This window comes from Octodon degus, unplaced genomic scaffold (assembly GCF_000260255.1).
Source record: "Octodon degus isolate 3935 unplaced genomic scaffold, OctDeg1.0 scaffold00045, whole genome shotgun sequence".
NCBI classification, from domain to species: Eukaryota; Metazoa; Chordata; class Mammalia; order Rodentia; family Octodontidae; genus Octodon; species Octodon degus.
The window spans coordinates 12,728,571-12,748,417 of record NW_004524621.1 but is presented as its reverse complement, the minus strand read 5'-3'; the positions used below and the strand labels follow the sequence as shown (position 1 = coordinate 12,748,417).

Sequence of the window (19,847 nt, the reverse complement as noted above, 5' to 3'; positions counted from 1 at the left end):
GGGAATTCCAGTCCATCTTTAAAAAAAAAAAACAAAAACACAACAGAATCAATAGAATGAATGCTAATTCTAAGAGGATATTTCATAAGGAACAAGCTGTTTACCTGTGGTTTCAAACTATCTCCCCACAAAGACTGTCACTAGAAAACATGTAACAAATTAGAGAAAGTGGGTGAAACCTAAAATAATGAAAATCAATATACTCAATAAGCCACACACAGACATCACATCTCCATTACGATGCCTAAAAATACTAAATATTAGGTACACAGTTTGCCCATCAGTTCCACAACCTGAATCTAATCACGAAAAACCAAACACAGGTGAGTATCCCCCCTCCCCTAGGGAAGGACAACTGGGGATCAAACTCAGGCCCTTGCATTTGCTGAATATTTTATATAAATAATCTGTATTTCTTTGTCAATATTATAGAAGACAAAGAAAGGTTCCAGACTGTTCAAGACTAAAAAGGGGGGCCAGCCAGATAGCTCAGTGGACTAAAGCACCTGCTCAGGCAGAGCACCACACCAGGAGAGCACTGAGATGGCAACTGAAACTGGGTGTGATGGCACTCACCTGTAATCCCAGCACCATGAATCCTATCTGTGTAGTGAGACCCTGCAGGCCCTGTACTAAATACATTAAAAAAAAAAAAAAAGACTAAAGGAAACTTTAAAAATGTCAATTAAGTCAAGTTGGTAATCTCAACTATGTGGGAGCCTGAGATAGGATGATCTAGTCAGTCTGTGCAACACAGGCAGATCTGGCCTCAAACTAAAATGAAAAAGGGCTGGAAATGACAAGGATATATACCCTGCTCAGGGGCCTGAGTTCAAACTCTAGCACAAAGGAAAGGGGAGGGGAAGAAAAAGGAAATACAACTAAGTACAGTGATTCTTTCCATATTGGGGGTAGAAAACATGCTAAAATAGAACACTAGAGTATTCTACATTATTGGAAAAATATAAAAATAATGCAAAGAAATATAAAAAGAGATTGAAATATGAACTGTAGTGAAAACTATAGCAACTCTGAATTTACTGAACTTGATAGCTAATTGTATTTATAAAAAAATCCTTGCCAGGCATTGCTGGTACATGGTTATAATACCACCTACTTTGGAGGGGGAAACAAAAGGATCATAAATTTAAGGCCAGCCTAAGCAACATGATAAATACATTAAAACATCTCAAAATAAAAATACAAAAAGGTTAAAGATGTAGCTCTGTGGTACAGCATCCCTGAGTTCCCATCCCCAGTACTGCAAAAAACAAAATAAAGGAATATCCATCCTTGTTCCTAGAAATTTACACTTAAGTATTAAGGATTAAAAGGTATAATGCATTTAACTTATTCCCAAATAGTTCAGAATAACATATGTGTATATAAGTGGAATATGTACATATAGACAAAACCAAATATATAAGCCAGGAATGGTGGTTCACGCCTGTAATCCCAGCATTCAGGAAGCTGAGGATCACTGGGAGTTCAGTATCAGCCTAGGCTACAAAGTGAGCTCAAGGCCAGCCCGAACTGCATTGTGAGACCTTGTCTATAAGTGCCCCCCCACCAAAAAAGCCCCACATAGATAAAATATGTCAGACATGGCACTATTTCTTTAAAATCTACTAAGGGTACGTGGGAGTTCTTTAAACTATTCTTCCAGTTTTGTAACAAAAATTTAAAAAATAAATAAATATTGGCAATAATACAAAACACTATGTAGAAAGGTAGCTCTTATGAAATTCAAAAATACAGACAGAAAAACCATCAAAAAATAAAAGATTCACATGGTAGCAATTTGTAACATGTGACAAAAGCAAACACTCAGGTACCTGACTTGTCTAAGCAGGAAAACCTCACACAGCCAGAAATACATGGTAGTTGCAAAATAAGAACCAATATGAGAACAGCTGAATTTGTAGAGTTCTGCCCACTCTAACAGCAAGTTAACTGGAGTGATTGCAGAAAGATTTACAGAGCCCAGACAGTCTACCACCAAACTTCAAAACTAACCAGAATTCCCATAATGAAGAAAATCTGGGAGTAGAATTAACATTGAGCAGCACATTAAAGGAAAGAAAAGTGTTGGCATGGGGGTACATGCCTGTAATCCCAGTATTCAATTCAAGGAGAGTAAGGTAGGAAGACCTCAAGGGATTAAAGAATACAAAAAGAAAGAAAAAAAAAAAAAAAAAAAGAGCCAGGAAATTTCAGAAACCAAGCCTGCCTACTCTAAGTCCCAGAAAATTAGTAAAAATAGACAAAAGAGGATAAAAGTCAAATCTCACAGTTATAAAAAGAGTAAGGAGTAGCCATGGTGGCACATGCCTGTGATCCCAGCTGCTCAAAAGGCTAAGGCAGGAAGACAGCCCTGAGTTGAGGCCAGTATAGGATACATAGTTCAAAGCCAGCCTGAACTTTATATATAAAGACCTGTCTCAAAAGAAAAAAAAGTAAGGAGCAGATTAACTGATGTAAAAGAAACTCAGCAATAAGGGCATCCCTGATTGTTGATGGTTCTCTCAACAGGTCAAGGAAATGCACAGAAGGAAGGGGAGCTCACTGGAAGGTGCAGAGGGGTGTGTACCTGCCTACCTCCCGCTCTACTAGATACCAAAGGCATATGCTTTTCCTGGAGGAGTGGAGAGAGGAGACCTGCCAGAATTGTGTAAAGAGCCTGTCTGGTAGCAAAGTTTCCTTTTCTTTCTGCCTCAGAAAGACAGATGGTTATGGATAATACTGAGCTATGAAGCAAAATATATAAAGATATATATATATATACATAATATAGTCTACTGTGCTAATATGTGTCTGAAAGCTAACAGCCACCACTCTAAACACCTCTTATAACTATAAAGGTCAAAAGTAATGTATTAATGCCATGATGTTTCACTCAATAAATTCAATATTAAAACATTTCTTAAAGACACTCAGTACTAACAAGTCATTCACCAAGGAACTAACTAAATGACAATGCTATTTATCTAAATCTTTAAATTCTGAAGTTATAAAGTTATAGAATTCTAAAGTTACAGAATTTATAATTGCAGGCCAGTGGCGCAATGGATAACACGTCTGACTACAGATCAGAAGATTTTAAAGTTACTGAATTTATAAAGTAATTAAAACATAGTCATATCTCAACTAAAGTTAAAAACTATACCAGGAAGAATACAAAATTGAACTTTTAATAGTAAATTTTCCAAGAAAAACATAGGATGATAGACTGGGCATGGTGGCACGCACCTGTAATCCCAACACTTGAGAGGCCGAAAACAGGAAAATCGCTAGAGTCCTATTTGTGTAGTGAGACCTTGTAGACCCTGTACTGTACTAAATATTGTACTAAAAAAAAGAAAGAAAGAAAAAGAAAAGAAAAACACAGGATGAAAAAAGAGGGAAATTTTGTTGTTTTTAAGCCCAGCAAGTGGGGTAAATTGTTAAGTAAAAATGAAAATAACATAAGGAAAAATAAAGTACTAGGAAGGGTAGCATCTGCCCATAATTCCAGCACTCAGGGAAGAAGCTGAGACAGGAGGATCATAATTTCAAGCGTAGCTCTATCTCAAAATGAAAAACAAAACAAAACAAAGAATTTTAAAGGTTAGGAATGTAGCCCAGTGCAAAAGCCCTGGGTCTAATCCCCAGTGCCGTGTGTGTTGGGGGAGAGGGGGAGATTGGAGAAAAGAAACAGGAGAGTCAAATACTGAAGACAGACAAAAGACAATCCAACTTCAAATACTTGAAAGTAAAATTCAAGAAAAAGCTCCCAAACAAGTATTTAAATTTGTGAAAGAAAACACACTGTACTTGAGAATATGAACCCATAAAAACCTACATTAAGATGCTGTTTAAAAGAAAGGGACACTACAAAGGAAGAATCCATTAGGCATGCAAACAAAAAAATGGCAAGAACATATACGGTAAAGAAATCAGATTATCAAAAAACTTGTCAAGGGCAGTACGCTGTAAAAAAGAAAATGCCCCCGTGAACCTAGCCTTTATAGCCAACAAAACAATTTATAGTCGTTAAAACAAAGTTATACACTTAAGTATAAAGAACATAATAATAAATAGCTGGCTAGATCAGGATGTCTTTATCTCTGTCTGTCTTGAGCTATCAACCTCCCAGCCCTCCAACATGCATTAAAAATGAAAGCATAAAGGGCATAAACTATTATCAATACCAATTAAGTCAGGCAACAGTAGTCCTGTGAACCTTTCCTAAATCACAATAGCCATGGGGTAGGGCATGAGAACATGTTCTCACTGTGATCTTGGCAGGTCTCAAACTTGCAATCCTCTTCCCTCAACCTCCCCAAAACTGGGATTAGCTGGGTATGCTGCTGGATCCCTATAATCTCCACACTCAGGAGGCTGAGGGAGGAGGCTCATGTGAGTTGAAGGCCAGCCTGGGCTATACAAGCAAGTTCAAGGCCAGCCTAAACTACATAGTGAGTGAGACCTTGTCCCAGCCAAAAAAAAAAAAAAGACAAAACTTGGGATTAAAGGCATGTGTCACCACACACCTCAGTCAACAAGTGATTAACTTCTGAAAGCCATTTTAATATTATTGATGGTTACTGGTAAATATAAACTTAACCAGGCATGGTGGTAGATGCCTGTAATTCCAGCACTCGGGAGACTGAGGCAGGAGGACTACTATGAGTTTAAAAAAAAAAAATTTTACCTTCAAATTTAAAAAGAAAGGAGGGGCAGGGCTGGGCATGGTGGTGCATGCGTATAATCCAGGCACTTGGGAGGCTGAGGCAGGAGGATGGTTGCAAGTTTGAGACCAGCCTGAGCTACAAAGTGAGCTCAAGGCTATCCTGAACTGCATAGCAGGACTCTGTCTCAAAGACAAAAGAGCAGAAGGCAGGGATTTATTTCAGTGGCATGGCACCTGTTTGGCAAAGGTTCAATTCCCAGCACATACACACACAAAAAACCAAATGACAAAAAGTTTAATACATAATGGGTGAATGATATAGACATAATACAAGTATTTACAGAGGATAAAGATGGAGAATCTCTGCCATTTCCAGGAGTTAATCCAGATGATATGGATCTCAGAGCCTCTACCTTAAGGAATAGGTGCACCATCCTGAACTTTGCCAGGCTTTGGCTCGCACACTGTCACTTTTTCAATTAAGAACAACTTTGATCAAGTAAAATATGCTCCTAAGGACATTAATTGAAACTGGAAATAGTAGTGTACACCTGTAATCCCAGCTACTCAGGAGGCTGGGGCAGAAGCCCCATCTGAACAACTTAGTAAGAATTTGAAAATAAAAAAAATGTAAAGGGTTTAAAGATGCAGTTCACTCCAGAGTTTTTCTAACCAAAAACAATGTCTAATACTGAGAAACACAGCTGACAATGGTGAAAACATACAAAAAAAAAAAAACATGAGGCAGCAAATTGTAAAAGTAAAACTGAGGAACCAGGCCTGGCAGCTTATGCCTATACCTATATTATGGCATTCTGGGAGGCTGAGGGAAGACGAAAAGTTCAAGCCCAGCCTGGACAACTTAATGAAATACTGCATCAAAAATAAAAGTAAAAAGAGATGTAGCTCAGTGTAAAGGTCCTGGGTTCAATTCCCAGTACTAAAGCAGGGGAGGTGGATTGTGGCTAGAAGATCCTTGTGTGTACCAGGACTGCAGACAGAGTGCCACATGCCTCCATCAGTAAGTGATAAAAACCAGAGCCCTTAATGTGCAGTGATCTTGCTCCTGTGAAAAAGTCAGATAAACTTAACCAAGCAGTTTCCTGGAAACATTCAGAAACTACTCAATTAGACTGTTTTAGCAATTGACTTCAACCCATCTGAATTAAGAGTTGGAATAAAATTAAATTTTTAAACTCAGGGGCTTGGGGTCTAGCTTAGTGGTGTAACACTTAAGGCCTGTTCTGGGTTCAGTCTTCAGAATCACTAAATAAACAAGCAAACAAATTCTTAACATTCTTACAGAAACAGAGATTAATGCTCACCCTGTTGCTCCAGCAGTGACAATCTAGACATTACACCTAGTGTCTATAATCTGATGCCGCTGACAAGGATACTTTATAAAAATGAACCAACATTTACAGAGGCCTCTGGAATGAAGAGGATACCAGCACCATTTCGGTGTAATTCAAAAGGATATTGGAGAATAGGCAGAGCTTGGGCTAAATATGGAAAGAACATAGTGGTAGTATTAGCATTGTTTTTATTAGATGTTACATATATGAAGCACAACAGTAAGTGAGTAAATTGGAGATATTCTAATTCTACCATCTCCCAGTTCTTAAGAGAACCAGGATTCTCAATGTGGAAGCTCATAAGAATATTTAAAAATATTAATTATTCAACTTTGAATGACAATGGGTAAAGTTACCTTAAAAACTGATAAACTGGGTTGGGGAGATATCTCAGTGGCCTAAGCACCTGCCTGGCAAGTGCAAGGACCAGAGTTCGTATCCCCAGTACTGCATGCAGTAGTGAAACCCCAGGCACACCATGCCAATCCCAAAAACTGGGCATGATGGCACACATCTGTAATCCCTGCACCAGGGAGGCTGAGACAGAAGGATCACAAGAAGTCCAAGCTGCATAACAAAACCCTGCACCAAATAAAGAAAAAACCAACCAAAGAGATGAACAAATAAACAAATAGTGTATAAAAGCAATTGTAATCAGAGATACACATGGATGATAAATTCTAAGAATTTCAGAAATTAGAATAATACTCTTCCAATATACATGCAATTACGAGAAAAACATGTTACAAGAGTCATGGATGTGGTCAACAGTTATCTGGTAAACAACGATCTATGAAGCACTATCAAGCTATAAAACCTAAAATTTCCTGTTTTTAAAATTTTGTCCCCTGGGCCAGCAAGATATCTCAGCAGACAAAGTGCCTGCTTTGGCAAGTGGAGGCACCAGGGTTTGACCCCTGGTACCACATGCCTCCCACATGCTGCGCCAGCTCAACCTGGGTCCACTGTTCCAGCCACCAAGACTGGGTGTGATGGCGCACACCTATAATCCCAGCGCTGGGGAGGTTGAAAACAGGAGGATCACTATGAGTCTGATCTAGAAGAGACCTTTCCCTAAAATACATAAATAAATAAATAAATAAATAAATAAATACAAAGTGAGCTCAAGGCCAGCCTGAACTGTATAGCGAGACCCTGTCTCAAAAGAAAAATTTGAGAAAATGAAATTATGGATCAGTTGGAGAAAATCACTCACTCACTCACTACAGGATGAATACTAATTTAAAAATGTGCCTGGTTCAGTACAAGATAGATCGAGGTAAGGTTGGAGATGTGGCTCAGTGGTAAAACACTTAGCACTTACATGTGCCAAGCTCTGGGTTCAATCTCCAGAACAGCTAAAACAAACAAACAAAAAAGACAAAGGCCAAGGATTCATTGTGACTGAAATCTTTCTCAAAAAATATAGTGGTGTACCAACTGTAACCCTAGCACTCCATAGGCTGAGGCAGGACAATCACTATGAGTTTGAGACCAGCCTAGGATACATACTGAAACCAAGGCCAGCTTCAAAGAGACCCTATCTAAAAAACAAACAATAAAAAGTATTTAAAACTCACAGCAGTTTGGAAGAGAATAGCAACAAAGGTTGACTCTAACAGAAGTGATATTTGGTGGTTTTGCAGTGCTGGAGATCAAACTCACAGCCTTGCACTTGCCAGGCAAATACTCTACCCACTGAGTTACACCCTCAACCAAAGGAATCTATATTTAAACTTCATAACTGCCTGAGCTTTGTAAATGTACCCAATGAATACAAACAAAACAGCTGGGAGTGGTGATACATACCTACAGTCTCAGCACTTGGGGAAGCTGAGGCAGAAAAATCACTAAGTTCAAGACCAGCCTGAGCTATACAATGAGTTCCAAGCAGGCTGGACTGCACAGTGAGACCCTGTTTAAAAAAGAAAGAAAAAAAAAAAAGCCCTCCTTGACCTTATTAAGCTATCTTATAAAACGTTAACAAAAAAGCACTTGAATCAAAAGAACCTCATTTCAAAACACCTTAATTTCAGAATACCTTAATGCATGATAAGCAAAAGCTCTACCACTGAACGACACCCTAACCCTACATGTCCTAGATTTTCATTTGGATACTGTTTCACCCATACATTTCTATAGCTACTGACTTACTCAAAAACCTAGCTTTTTCAGCTGAAGTATTGTAACTCAAGACAATATACTCTTTGCATTTCTCTTAAGTGATATCATGTTTTATTCCTCACTGAGTACACACTAAACCTCAGAAAGTATAGCTGATAACATTTAACAGCTGTAAACAAGCACAGTATTGCAACACTAGCACTAGCATATTAAGAAAATACCAAATTTTAATCAGGACATTGAATTATTTTTATCTTTATAATATACCCTACATACCTTAGTTGAGAAGAAAATTATATACTTAACAAACAATTCAATAAATATTGGGTATACAAAGCACCAAACATAAATTAAGAGTATAATAGGGAAGTTACCAGGCTGAGCTCTAGAAGTATCAAGAGGTCTGTACAGCTTGGGGAAAAAAAAGAGGAAAAAGCAGGGTCAACCGGTAATTCTAAGTTAAACAAGGTTAGTGTACCCACCCCATTACTGAAATCTACCAGGCCAATTCTCAAAATGAAGGAAAGTTTGGCCAAGAACATCAGCATAACTGTCTTTCTCTAGATTGCTCATCCATTCACATAACATAAAAATGCTAACTTGCTTTCACAATAAAATGTGCTAATAGCTTTTCTACTGAGTTGAATTTTTTTTGATCTGTCAGACAGAAATTAGGAAAATATAACATAGGGTCACTTTTTCTAAACCATCCTTATGCCCACCATCAAAAATAAACATGAACACAATCTATTAGCATTTTTATTTAATTGTTCAATAATCTTGTTCTAACTTGGGGTCTCTTCCCATTTGAACAGAAACAACATATTTTCTATAACATTTTAAGCCATAATTTTCAAATATTAAAACCACCTCATAATTTATATGATAACATAATAAAAATAAAGGTTACCACTTCCTGGTTATCATGTATAGCTTTTAATTCTTACAATCATCCTACAAAGTAAATATCATAATCCATTTTATTTTTTTTCCATTTTATATTTTTTAAAAAGTCTATACATCCTTTAAGATACCAGCAAAACACTACTTAAAACCCAATGATAAAATTAATCATTCATCTGGAACTAGGCACAGTGTCACATGCCTATAATCCCAGCACTTGAGACAGGAGGGTCGCCTGGAGTTGGAGATCAGTTCAGGGGCTACACAAAGTTAGCACAAGGCTAGCCCAAACTACAGAGTGAGACCCTCTCTCAAAACAATAAAATTGATCATATATGAAACAAATTCAGTGACTCAACAAGACTCTCTCAAAGTACAAAATTAAAAAAATAAAAGGGATGGAGACGTAGGTCAATACAAAGGTAGGTATATACAGAAACACGCGTGCGCATGTGTGCGCGCGCACACACACATTTCTAATGTATAGTTTAATTCCAACCATGAGACGGTATCAGATAAACCCAAATTGGAAGACACTACACAAAGCAACTGTTCTATATTCTACTATTTTCATGTCATTGTGAGTTCAGTTCCCAGGACCAAACAAAAGGAAAGAGACAGCATGATCAGGATTTAGCTAAAGCCACCTATCACAGCACACACCTATAATCCCAGCACTCAGGAGGCTGAAACCAAAGGCCTGCTGCATGAAGCCAGCCTGAGTTACATAGTAAGACACTATCTCAAACTTCATTCCTAAAATGGACATTATTGAGACAATCTGAATAAATGTAAACGAAATTTTTACGAAGAAAAAATATGCAATGTATTAATTATTAAAACTGTCCTACTAACATGCTTTGAAACTGTCTCACTGCTGTTTCTCAATAAAATTAAAAAAAGAAGAAATTTTTTTATGTCCAGATAAAGAATTGACTTTCTGATTTGGGGATGATTATATTGTGGTTTTGTAAATGATCTTCCTTTCAATATACACTGAAATAGGGCTGGGAAGATAGCAGTCTAAGTGCCTGCCTGACAAGTACAAGGACCCAAATTTGATCCCCAGTACTGCATACTATACTGGCTCCAGAATCCCAGGCTCACCAAGTTGGCCAAAAAACCAGGCGTGGTGGCACACACCTGTCATCCCAGCACTGGAAAGGCTAAGATGGGACGATCACTATGAGTGAACTGTGTAGTAAGAAAACCTGTATCCAATTTTTAAAGAATAAATAAATAAAATAAAATAATATACACTGAAGTATACAGGTAGAAATATTAACATTAAGGGATCTGGAAGAAGGGTATTTATGAACTATACTATGAAAATTTCAAGAGCCTAGAAATTTTATTTGAGGTGGGCCTGCCCCGTAGCTCAGTTCTTTAAGTGGCTGCTTCAACAAAGCAGTCAGGCTCAGGTTGCTTTGGTTCGATCCCCACAACACAAGACAGCCAGTCATGCCTTGAAGGCATTCCGAGCAAAAAAAAAAAACAAAACACTTCTGCCATTTTGGGGGCCTGGCCCTAGCTCAGGCCTTTAAGTGGCTGCTTCCACAAAGCTGTCAGCCTCAGGTTGCTGGAGTTCGAACCTCACACCTCTCCAGCTGGCCAAAAGTGCCCTGAAGGCATTCGAGGAACAAAAAAAAAAAGAAATTTTATTTGCAAAACTAAGATTCTATTTATTTATTTATTAATGTGTTTGGTACAGGGTCTCACTACACAGCTCAGCCTCACCTCCCCAGCGCTGGGATTAAAAGTGTTCGTCACCACACCTGATCTCAGTGGCCAGTTCAGTGCACCCGGGGGACATGGCCAGCATAACATGTGGTGCTGGAGATCGAAGAAAAACAGATTCTAGGAGAGTTGAGTAACTTGTCTAGTTAGTAAACTGGTAGACCCAATTCAAAAGGGCTATCCTAACCAGACAAAGTGATGCACATCTGTAAGGCCAAATGCTAGGGCAGTTAAAGCAGAAGGATCCTAAACTAGAGACCTGCCTAGACAACTTGGCAACACCCTGAATCAAAATTTAAAAACAAAAAAAGCCTGGGTCTATAGCTCAGTGGTAGAATTCTTCCTGGTATGGACAAGGCCCTGGAAATTCAATTTCTAGGCAATTGGGGTAGGAGGCTATGGGGGACACAGATAAACAGACTCAGCACACAACCTGGACATGTCATCTCAAAACAGCTCTACCACCAGACATTTAGAAGTAGGCTTCAACATCTTACCCAATGAAGCTACTTTGTTCCCAATTTAAGATTACTTCCTTAGAAGATACCTCCCAGCCGGAGAGATGTCTCAGTAGCACAAGGGCCTGAGTTCAATCCCCAGGGCCAAGGAGCTAACTCAGTAGAATAAGTGCTTGCCTGGCAAGCACAAGGGCCTGAGTTCAATCCCCAGTTCCGCCAAAGAAAGAAAGAGAAAGAAAGGAAGGAAAGAAAGAAAGAAAGAAAACGAACGAACAAACAAACGAACCTGAGTTCAATCTCCAGTTTCTCCAGAAAAAAAAGATACCTCCCAAAATAGGAATGGGATTAATGAAAAAATAAACATTTTTTTTTTAAATTTCCTTTTTTAAAATGGTCATGGAGGGGCTGAGGTACAGCTCAGCAGCATAGTGCAAGGTTCTCAATTCAACCACCTGGCAAGTGCAAGGTTCTCAGTTCAACTCCCAATTAAAAAAAAATTTTTTTTTTAATGGTTGTGGAAGGGTCGGCCAGATCACTCAGTGGACTAAAGCACCTTCCTACGCAGAGGCAGGGACCAGGGTTCATCCCTGCCCCTGGGTGAGACTGGGCATGATGGCACGAGCCTGTAATCCCAGCTCTTGGGATCACTACCTCTGAAAACAGGAGGATCACTACGATCTGTGTAGTGAGACCTTGTACACCCTGTACTATATACATAAATAAAATAAAATAAAAAATAAATAAAATGGTCATGGAGATTGAGCACAGGACCTCATGCGTGCTATCCAAAAGGCCTACCACTGAGCTACACCAGCAATATAGCTCAGTGGACTAAATGCTTGCTTAGGTAAGTGCAGGAGCCAGAGTTTGATCCCTGGCACAGCATGCCATGCAGGTGCCGGCCCCAACCCCTGGCACGCTGAGCCAGCAATGGAGCGCAGGCATGGTGGTGCACACCTATAATCCCAGCACTCGAGAGGCAGAAATCAGGGATCACTATGAGTCCGAGCTGTGTAGTGAAAACCTGAACGCACACACACAAAAAAGTTCTCCAATACATAAGATTGTTCTTGAGTATTTTTCAAAATACTTTTATAAAAAGGAATGTTAAAAACGTGATAACCTGACTGTAGCCAAAGAATTCAATGCCAGCCTCGGCAACACAACAAGATCCTATCTCAAAAACAATAAGCCACAGCCAGCGAGATAGCTCAGGGGACTAAGGGCTTGCTTAGGTAAGAGCAGGGGCCAGGTTTCTATTTCTAGTATTGTGTGAGGTCTGTCCCCAGGTGTGCTGAGCCAGCAATGGAGTCTGGGCATGGTGGCACACGCCTGTAATCCCAGTACTAGGGAAGCTGAAAACAGGAGAATCACTACGAGTCCCAGCTGGATAGTGAAACCCTGCACACAAAAAAATAAAAATAAAAAAAATAAAACAAGTACAGTAGTGCATGCCTGTAATCCCACCACTGAGGCACCAGGACCACAGCAAGTTTGAGGTCCACCTGAGCTACTTAGTGAGCTCAAGGCCAGCTCAAACTAGCAAACACTTGTCTCAAAACACACACATACAAACATACAGACACACACACATACCCCTAAGAATCCTTCCCAATGATGCTCAACAGAGCCATCTCACAAAAGGACCCGGGGAAAAACTACAGTACAGTGTTACTGAAAACTCTTTCAGAGGTAGGGAATGCTACCTCTCTTCCAATTAAGAGACCGATTCTTTGGAAATTAACACAAAAATTTTCCTAGGGTGGGAAGAAAGGTGATGTAATTTACATTCCCAACATTTCATTTGGCTTTCCTTCTAAAGAAAACATTTTACTTTTACTGATCTGATAAAGAAAAGAATATAATGACTGTTGTGTTTTTGTTTGGGTTTTTGGTTTCTTTTTTAGGACAGGGTCTCACTATTGTAGTACAGGCTTGTCTTGAACTCACTATAGAACCCAGGCTGACCAAAAATTCTTGCAAATCTTCTTAGCCTGTCAAGTACTGGGATGACAGACATGCCACCACACTCAGCTTGCTTTTATTATTTTTTAAATGAGTTGTACTTTTTTTAAGACAGACTCTTGCTATACATCATTCAGGCTGGCCTTGAGCTCATTATGTAGCCCAGGCTAGCCTGAACTGCAGCAATCCTCCTGTCTCAACCTCCCAAATTCTAGGACAACAGGTGTACATCATCATGCCCAGCCTGTAGTTCTCATTACTCTGATTACTTCTAACTTTAGTATTTCTTTGTTTTCTTATTTGCTTACTTTTGTCATTTTATGATAGGAACCCACTAAGTAATTGAGGTTAGCCTAGACTAACCTCATACTTGTATTGATCCTTCTACTTTAGCTTCCTAAGTGCTGGGATTACAGGCACACATCATTACACCCAGCAAAAGAGATGGTATCTTTGTTTTGTTTTGTTCTGTTTGTTTGTTTTTTTGTGGAACCAGGGATCAAACTCAGGCCTTTGTGCCTGTCAGGCAAGCGCTTATTCTACTGAGCTATCTCCCCAGCCCCCAGAGATGGTATCTTAAAGAGATGTTGTTTGGGGACAGTGAGATAGCTCAGCAGTCTAAAGCGCCTGCTTAGGCAAGTACTCAGGGACTGCAGTTCAATCCCTGGCACCACAAGCTGTGCTAGCCCTGCCCCCAGGGAAGGCCAAGCTGGGGGAAAGGAGAATGTTGCAGGGACACATAATTTTTTTTTTTTTCCTCATTTCAGAAGAAATTATAGAAACCATTCAAAGATCTGTGGTGAGTCAACCAACATAATGGATCAGTTTAATTTAAACACTTAAGTTTGTCAGTATTAAACGTTATGAAGAACTGAAAGATAGCCAGGCATGGTGGCGTACACATGTGTAAAATAATAACAGTAATGACAAACTCAAAGATATAAGCAGTCAGGAGTCAAAGAAGCAGAGGAGGAGTATTGAGCCCATGGTTTTCTTCCCTGTAACACATATGTCCTGTAGCTCACAGAAAGAGATGAGGCTTCTTTTCTTCTTCCTTTATAGCCACACAGTGGAATATTTCTTTGATAACAGATCACTCATAAAATAAACTCTGTCAAATACTCATTTTAAAAGGGATAATCTAGCCCCCAAAAAACCAAAATTTTTCTTCCATCGGTTTGTGAATAAATATCTATCAAAGTGAAAGTATTTAGGAGCAATCCCTGACAGCAGAAATGTCTATTGATGCTAGTAACTAGCTGACCTTTTTTAGATTTAATGTGACAATTAAGCAATCTATACATGCATTGTGCCCCTTAAGAAAATAGAACACTGTTAGAAATTCTTTTTTTTTGGGGGGGGGAGGGGGTGGCTGGCTCAGTCTGCCTTAAGGGCAGGTCTGGTAAGGCCTGAGGATCTGGGGATAGAAACACTTGTAAAAAGCACTGTCAAATGCCAGGTGTACTGGCACATGCCTATAATCCCAGCATTCAGGAGGATTGCTATAAATTCTAGGCAAGCCTGGGCTACACAGTGAGTTCAAGGCCAGCCTGGACTACATACCAAAACCCTGTCTCAAAAATATAACTAACACATCCACTGGTAACCCAACACTCCTGCGACAGAAAAAAAATAAAATTTAAGCCCAGCTTGGGAAATTGAGCAATTTAGTGAAACCTTGTCTCTAAATAAACAGCAAAACACAAGGGAAGAGGAGGCTTAGTACAAAACCTTCAGTTTAATCCCTAGACCCACCAAAAATAAACAAACAAACAAACAAACATACTTGTAAGAGCCAGGAAAGTAGCTTAGTGGTAAAGCATGCTCAGGTATACGACCATGGGTTTAGTCCCCACTACCGCAGAACAAAAACAAATTTGTACTTAATTCTGAATATATAGTCAAAGCAAAACTCTGAAATTAGGATAGATCATATAAGGCTTATTGACCTACTGGCATACAATCTTTGAAAAAAGGTTTGCCAGTCTAGTCAACAGATTATATAATGTTAACTCTGTACCAGATACTGTGCTCAGTGATTTACTTGAAATGTCTAAATTCATTCAAATGAGTAATAAAAGCTTGGGAGTGTAGTTTCATGATAGTACATTTAACTAGCATAAAAAAACCCTGGGCTCAAACCAAAGCACCAAAGAAAGGAGACAGGGAGGAACAAAAACAGGAAGGAGACACCCTATGTGCTGACATGTAGCTGGATTCAGGATTAAATTGTTCTCATGAAACACATCCAAATGTACCTAGATTCAACAATATGACTTCTTCCCTATTAGTTACTACTTACTTTTTAAATATACAGTTCAAAACCCTGGTTTCCTATTAAAAACAAACAAAAAAGAAATCAATGCTCTAATTTCCTTAATTCTGAACAAAACAAAACTTCCGTAAGTACTTACCTGAACCACTTGTTTCTGTGGTTGTGTTGCCTGTATTGCTGAAATCTGTGTTTTTTCCCGAGTACCACAGCAACGGTCATTGCTCAATGAAGTCATCATATATAGTATATACAAAATGTATGTACAAAATAGAAAATCTGCAAGAGAGTAGATATAATAAGCAAGACTTCCAAATGAGGACAAGGCAAACATGTAACTCAGGAAAAAAGGACACATAAAATAAAACATCAAAGCTCTCTGGATACAATTTTTCAAGAGTTTGCTCTTTGGAGTTAAGAGATTTTGCTTACAGTAATTCTTTCCTTATTATTATTTCTCTTTAAGGAGTAGGAGTGCTAAGTATCAAATCTGGAGCCTCACGTATGCTCAACACATTTTACACCTCCAGGTATTAGTAGCTTTTCAACTAATTTTAGTAATAAACATTTATGATCTTAGTAATTCTAAACAAACCCTCATGCATCACTAATTTTAACTAGTACTCATTTTAAAATTACATTTTACAATTACAGTTACAATTAATTCTATCTGCTCTTCTGTTTGCAGGTGGACACATTACTGTATCCAACCAAGATTTTACCTGCCAATGACCAAATTAAAAACATGATGTCCAAGCCAGGGAGATAGCATAGCAGCATAAACACCTGCCTCGTGAGCTCAAGGTCCTGAGTTTGATCCCCAGTTAAAAAAAAAAAAAAAAACTACCAAAATGTGATGTCAACTGTGGCACTGAGGCTACCCTGAGTGGGAGTTCAAGATCAGCCTGAAGTACACACCAAGACCTTGTCTCAAAACAAAACAAATGAAAATGTGATATTAAGAAACAAGGTATTATTCAGCTGAGGTGTAGCTAAGTAGCAGAGCGCCCTGCATTCAATCTGCAGAGGAGCTATATACTTACAAGGGAACAAGCTGTACCTAAGAGAAAAAAACACCTGTAAACAATAACCTTCCAAAGAGACAAAATCAACTGTACATATGTCCAGCAAAATAACTGAGACCCCAGAAGATGGCACACCTATAGTTACAACTACTTAGGATGGCCAAGTAGAAGAATCATGTAAGCACAAGAGTACCTAGCCAGCCTCAGCAGCAAAATGCAATCCCCATCTCAAAACAATGACAAGGGAAGAGGAGGGGAGTGAGTCAGGAGAGGGGAGGGGAAGTGAGGTAAAGAAAGAAAGCCTGAGAGCTGAGCGGGGACAGTTGCTCACACCTATAATCTCAGCACCGAGACACAAGGATCACTTTGAATACTACCTAGACATTTCAGCAAGACATAATCTCAAAAAAAAAAAAAAAAAAAAGAGGACTGGAGAGTGTACCTAGCTTTGATGCTCTGAACTGGAAACAAACAAACAAAAACACATTTGCCAGAGACAGAACTGAGATTCTGCAGAACAAGCATGGGGGAGAGGGCAACGCTAAAATCCTCTAGAAAAATATAGTTCTCAAAACACTTAAAGTTATTGGTATATACAATTCAACATATAAAGGTACTGTTCTTTTTTTTTTTTTTTTTTTTTTTAAATAGGGTTTCTCCAAGTCAAAATAACCAAAGCTGGTCTTGAACTTCTGAGCCTCCCAGAGCAAGATGCACGACCATGCATGGCTTAGAAAAATTTTTCTTAACATTAATTTCACATAAAATTAATAACTATTTTTGGTGGTACTAGGAATGAAACCCAATGCCTCATACACACTATCCAAAAACTCAACCACTGAACCCTCCTAGGTTCAAAGCCCAGCAATACACACACACACACACACACACACACACACACACACACACACACACAGAAAAGTAGAATTGCTTCTGCAACAAGGAACTCCACAGGAATTCAGTTTACACTTGTGTTCCCTCCCTCTTATCACTTTTCTCCCTCAAGAGCTCTGCTACTCTGTAAAATCCAACCATAGTATTCTTAGAATAGAAAGGGACAAGAGCAGAAGATTCTAAAAATAAACTAGTCCTAACTGAAACATACGTTATCTCAGGTTCCTAAGCTGCAATAGCCACCAAGTTACTCCAATCTATCCAACCAAAGTTTAAAACCCTCATTTTTCTTTAATGTATTAAAAGCAAATAAGCTCTGAAGATACATTATGGCTTTTTAAAAACAGAGCACACAACATATAAGCATTTAAGAGTAAAGAATTTTATGAGATGTTCCTTTTTTGATTCACAGAGTTGGAAACCAACTGCAGTTCTGTAGCTTGAAATTTCCTTTGAGCAATTTACTATAGGATATGTATTTATTGTTATTTAACTTTTTTTTCCAATTTTACCTGTGTTACCAAACAGGGTTCTCCGACAATGTCCAAATTGTATTGCCTTGCTTCATGATAAAGTGTATTTGGCAATAATATTATAAGCCTTTACAAATTTTATGCATGCATCCTTCAATTTTTACTAGAAAAATCTTTTGAAACCAAATGGATTAATTTATGCCTATTTATAGTCTGCTTTGACATCTCATTGCTGTAAATTCTTTTAAATGATATTTGCCTTGATAATGTAAATTGTGGATTTTTTAATTTTACATGTGGGTTTCTATACTTCTAATTTTTTCAGTTTTTGAGATACAACAAGTTTCTGTAATTTGGTATAATTTTTAACTGTTATTTTAAAAGCTCAGAATATCACTTTGAAACTACTATACTTTTAAAATTATCTATTTTAGATCTAAGGAAATATTACAGAGATACTTTCATGGGTTCAGTAACCTTTCATTTTATAACACTGGGCAAGGTACAGACTGGTTGTGACACAGTTACTTGAAGATTATTTAGTTTAACTCTATTTTTACAGTAACCTTGAATTCTTAAATTCTTCTAAGTTTTGCATGTATTAAATCCAACTAATGCTGAACATGAAGAGTAAAGTACCTAAAAGAAGATACTGGGGTAGGAGAAGTCATGAATGTATCCATTTATACATGGTTTACATGTTGTGGATGCTTTTGTGAACTTTTTCGTAGATGTTTAAATTGTGTTTCAGTAATTTGTAACTGCCTCTGTGTGTAGTTCAGATGAGTCACCATCTGGTCCTGTATCAAATGGAATTCACGGTCTTTGCTGTAACACATTCCTGAGACTTTCTGGAGAGCCGCACGTTTGGATACAGACAGCTGTCCTGATCACTTGATCTGTGGTATAACTGATTTTTTTGGTCTCAAAGGAATTACTGCCACAATATATTTTATTTATTCTTTAGATTTTAGCTTTGTAAGTTAAAATGCTTTACATGATGCTTTTATCAGCTACTTGTCCCTTGACTGGGTTTGGGGCTTTGTTAAAAGACAGGGAATGAAGAATGCAGAAATGGTTTATTGTTCCTGTTGTCCACTATGATCCCACCCTGTACTGACAGTACTTTTCCAGTATGATATTGTGATGTTTCATACAATGCAGTGAACATAACCAACCTGTTACCTCAATAAAGAATTTTTTTTAAAAAAGCAAATAAACAATGTGATAAATTTTTAACACAGATAAGAGTTGTCACCACAACCTTTTTTTTTTTTTTTTTTTTTGTGGTACTGAGGATTGAATTCAGAATCTTTACACTGAATAATTATATCTTTTTTTTTAGAGCCTACTGAGTTTTTTTGTTTCGTTCTTTTTTAATTTAATTTTATTTTGTTGAGAAACAAGTATCAATGAGACAGTTTCAAAGCTGATTAATAGGACAGTTTTAATAACTAATACCTTGTACATTGTTATCTTCTTAGTGGTTATCCACAGTACAAACAGCAGACAGCATATCCTGTCCAAACACTATTAATACAAATCTTTCTTCTCATTGAATTAAGCAAAAGTAGCTGTATATCTATCCTAACTATTCTGTATATACAAATACAAAATGGTTCTTCCTTTGTATCCCCTTTTTTTGTTTAGTTCTGTCAGAGATGGGTATTCCATTAGCATCTAAATAGTACAGGTACGTGAACTCAGCAAAACAATCCAACACAGTCCAGCAGTCCACAATAGTAGTGGGTTATCCACAGTTGTTGATCTGAGCCTTTCACAGCTCAACATATTAACATGGCTTTACTTTATATACCTCATTTTTATACTTTTCTGCTGGATGGTTAAAACCAAGATAAAGCAAGACCTATATAACAAGAAATGTAACTTTTGTATCTGACAAGGTCAGTCAAGTACCCTCAGGACACTGAATTATAACATCAGACCTCTCTCTCTCTCTCTCTCTCTC

The 19,847-nt window shown here is 38.1% G+C and overlaps 1 protein-coding gene across 1 annotated transcript in view; it reads right to left on the bottom strand.

The window, feature by feature from the left end:
* The window catches only part of Ubap2 (ubiquitin associated protein 2), a 128,229-nt gene that overhangs the window by 78,019 nt on the left and 30,363 nt on the right, over positions 1–19,847 (bottom strand). The window contains exons 2-3 of the mRNA XM_023716084.1: positions 15,629–15,765; positions 8,526–8,562 (exon numbers count right to left, since the gene is read on the bottom strand). Of these exons, the coding sequence (XP_023571852.1) occupies positions 8,526–8,562; positions 15,629–15,708 (117 nt within the window). The 5' untranslated portion in view covers positions 15,709–15,765. The remainder of the gene's footprint in view (positions 1–8,525; positions 8,563–15,628; positions 15,766–19,847) is intronic.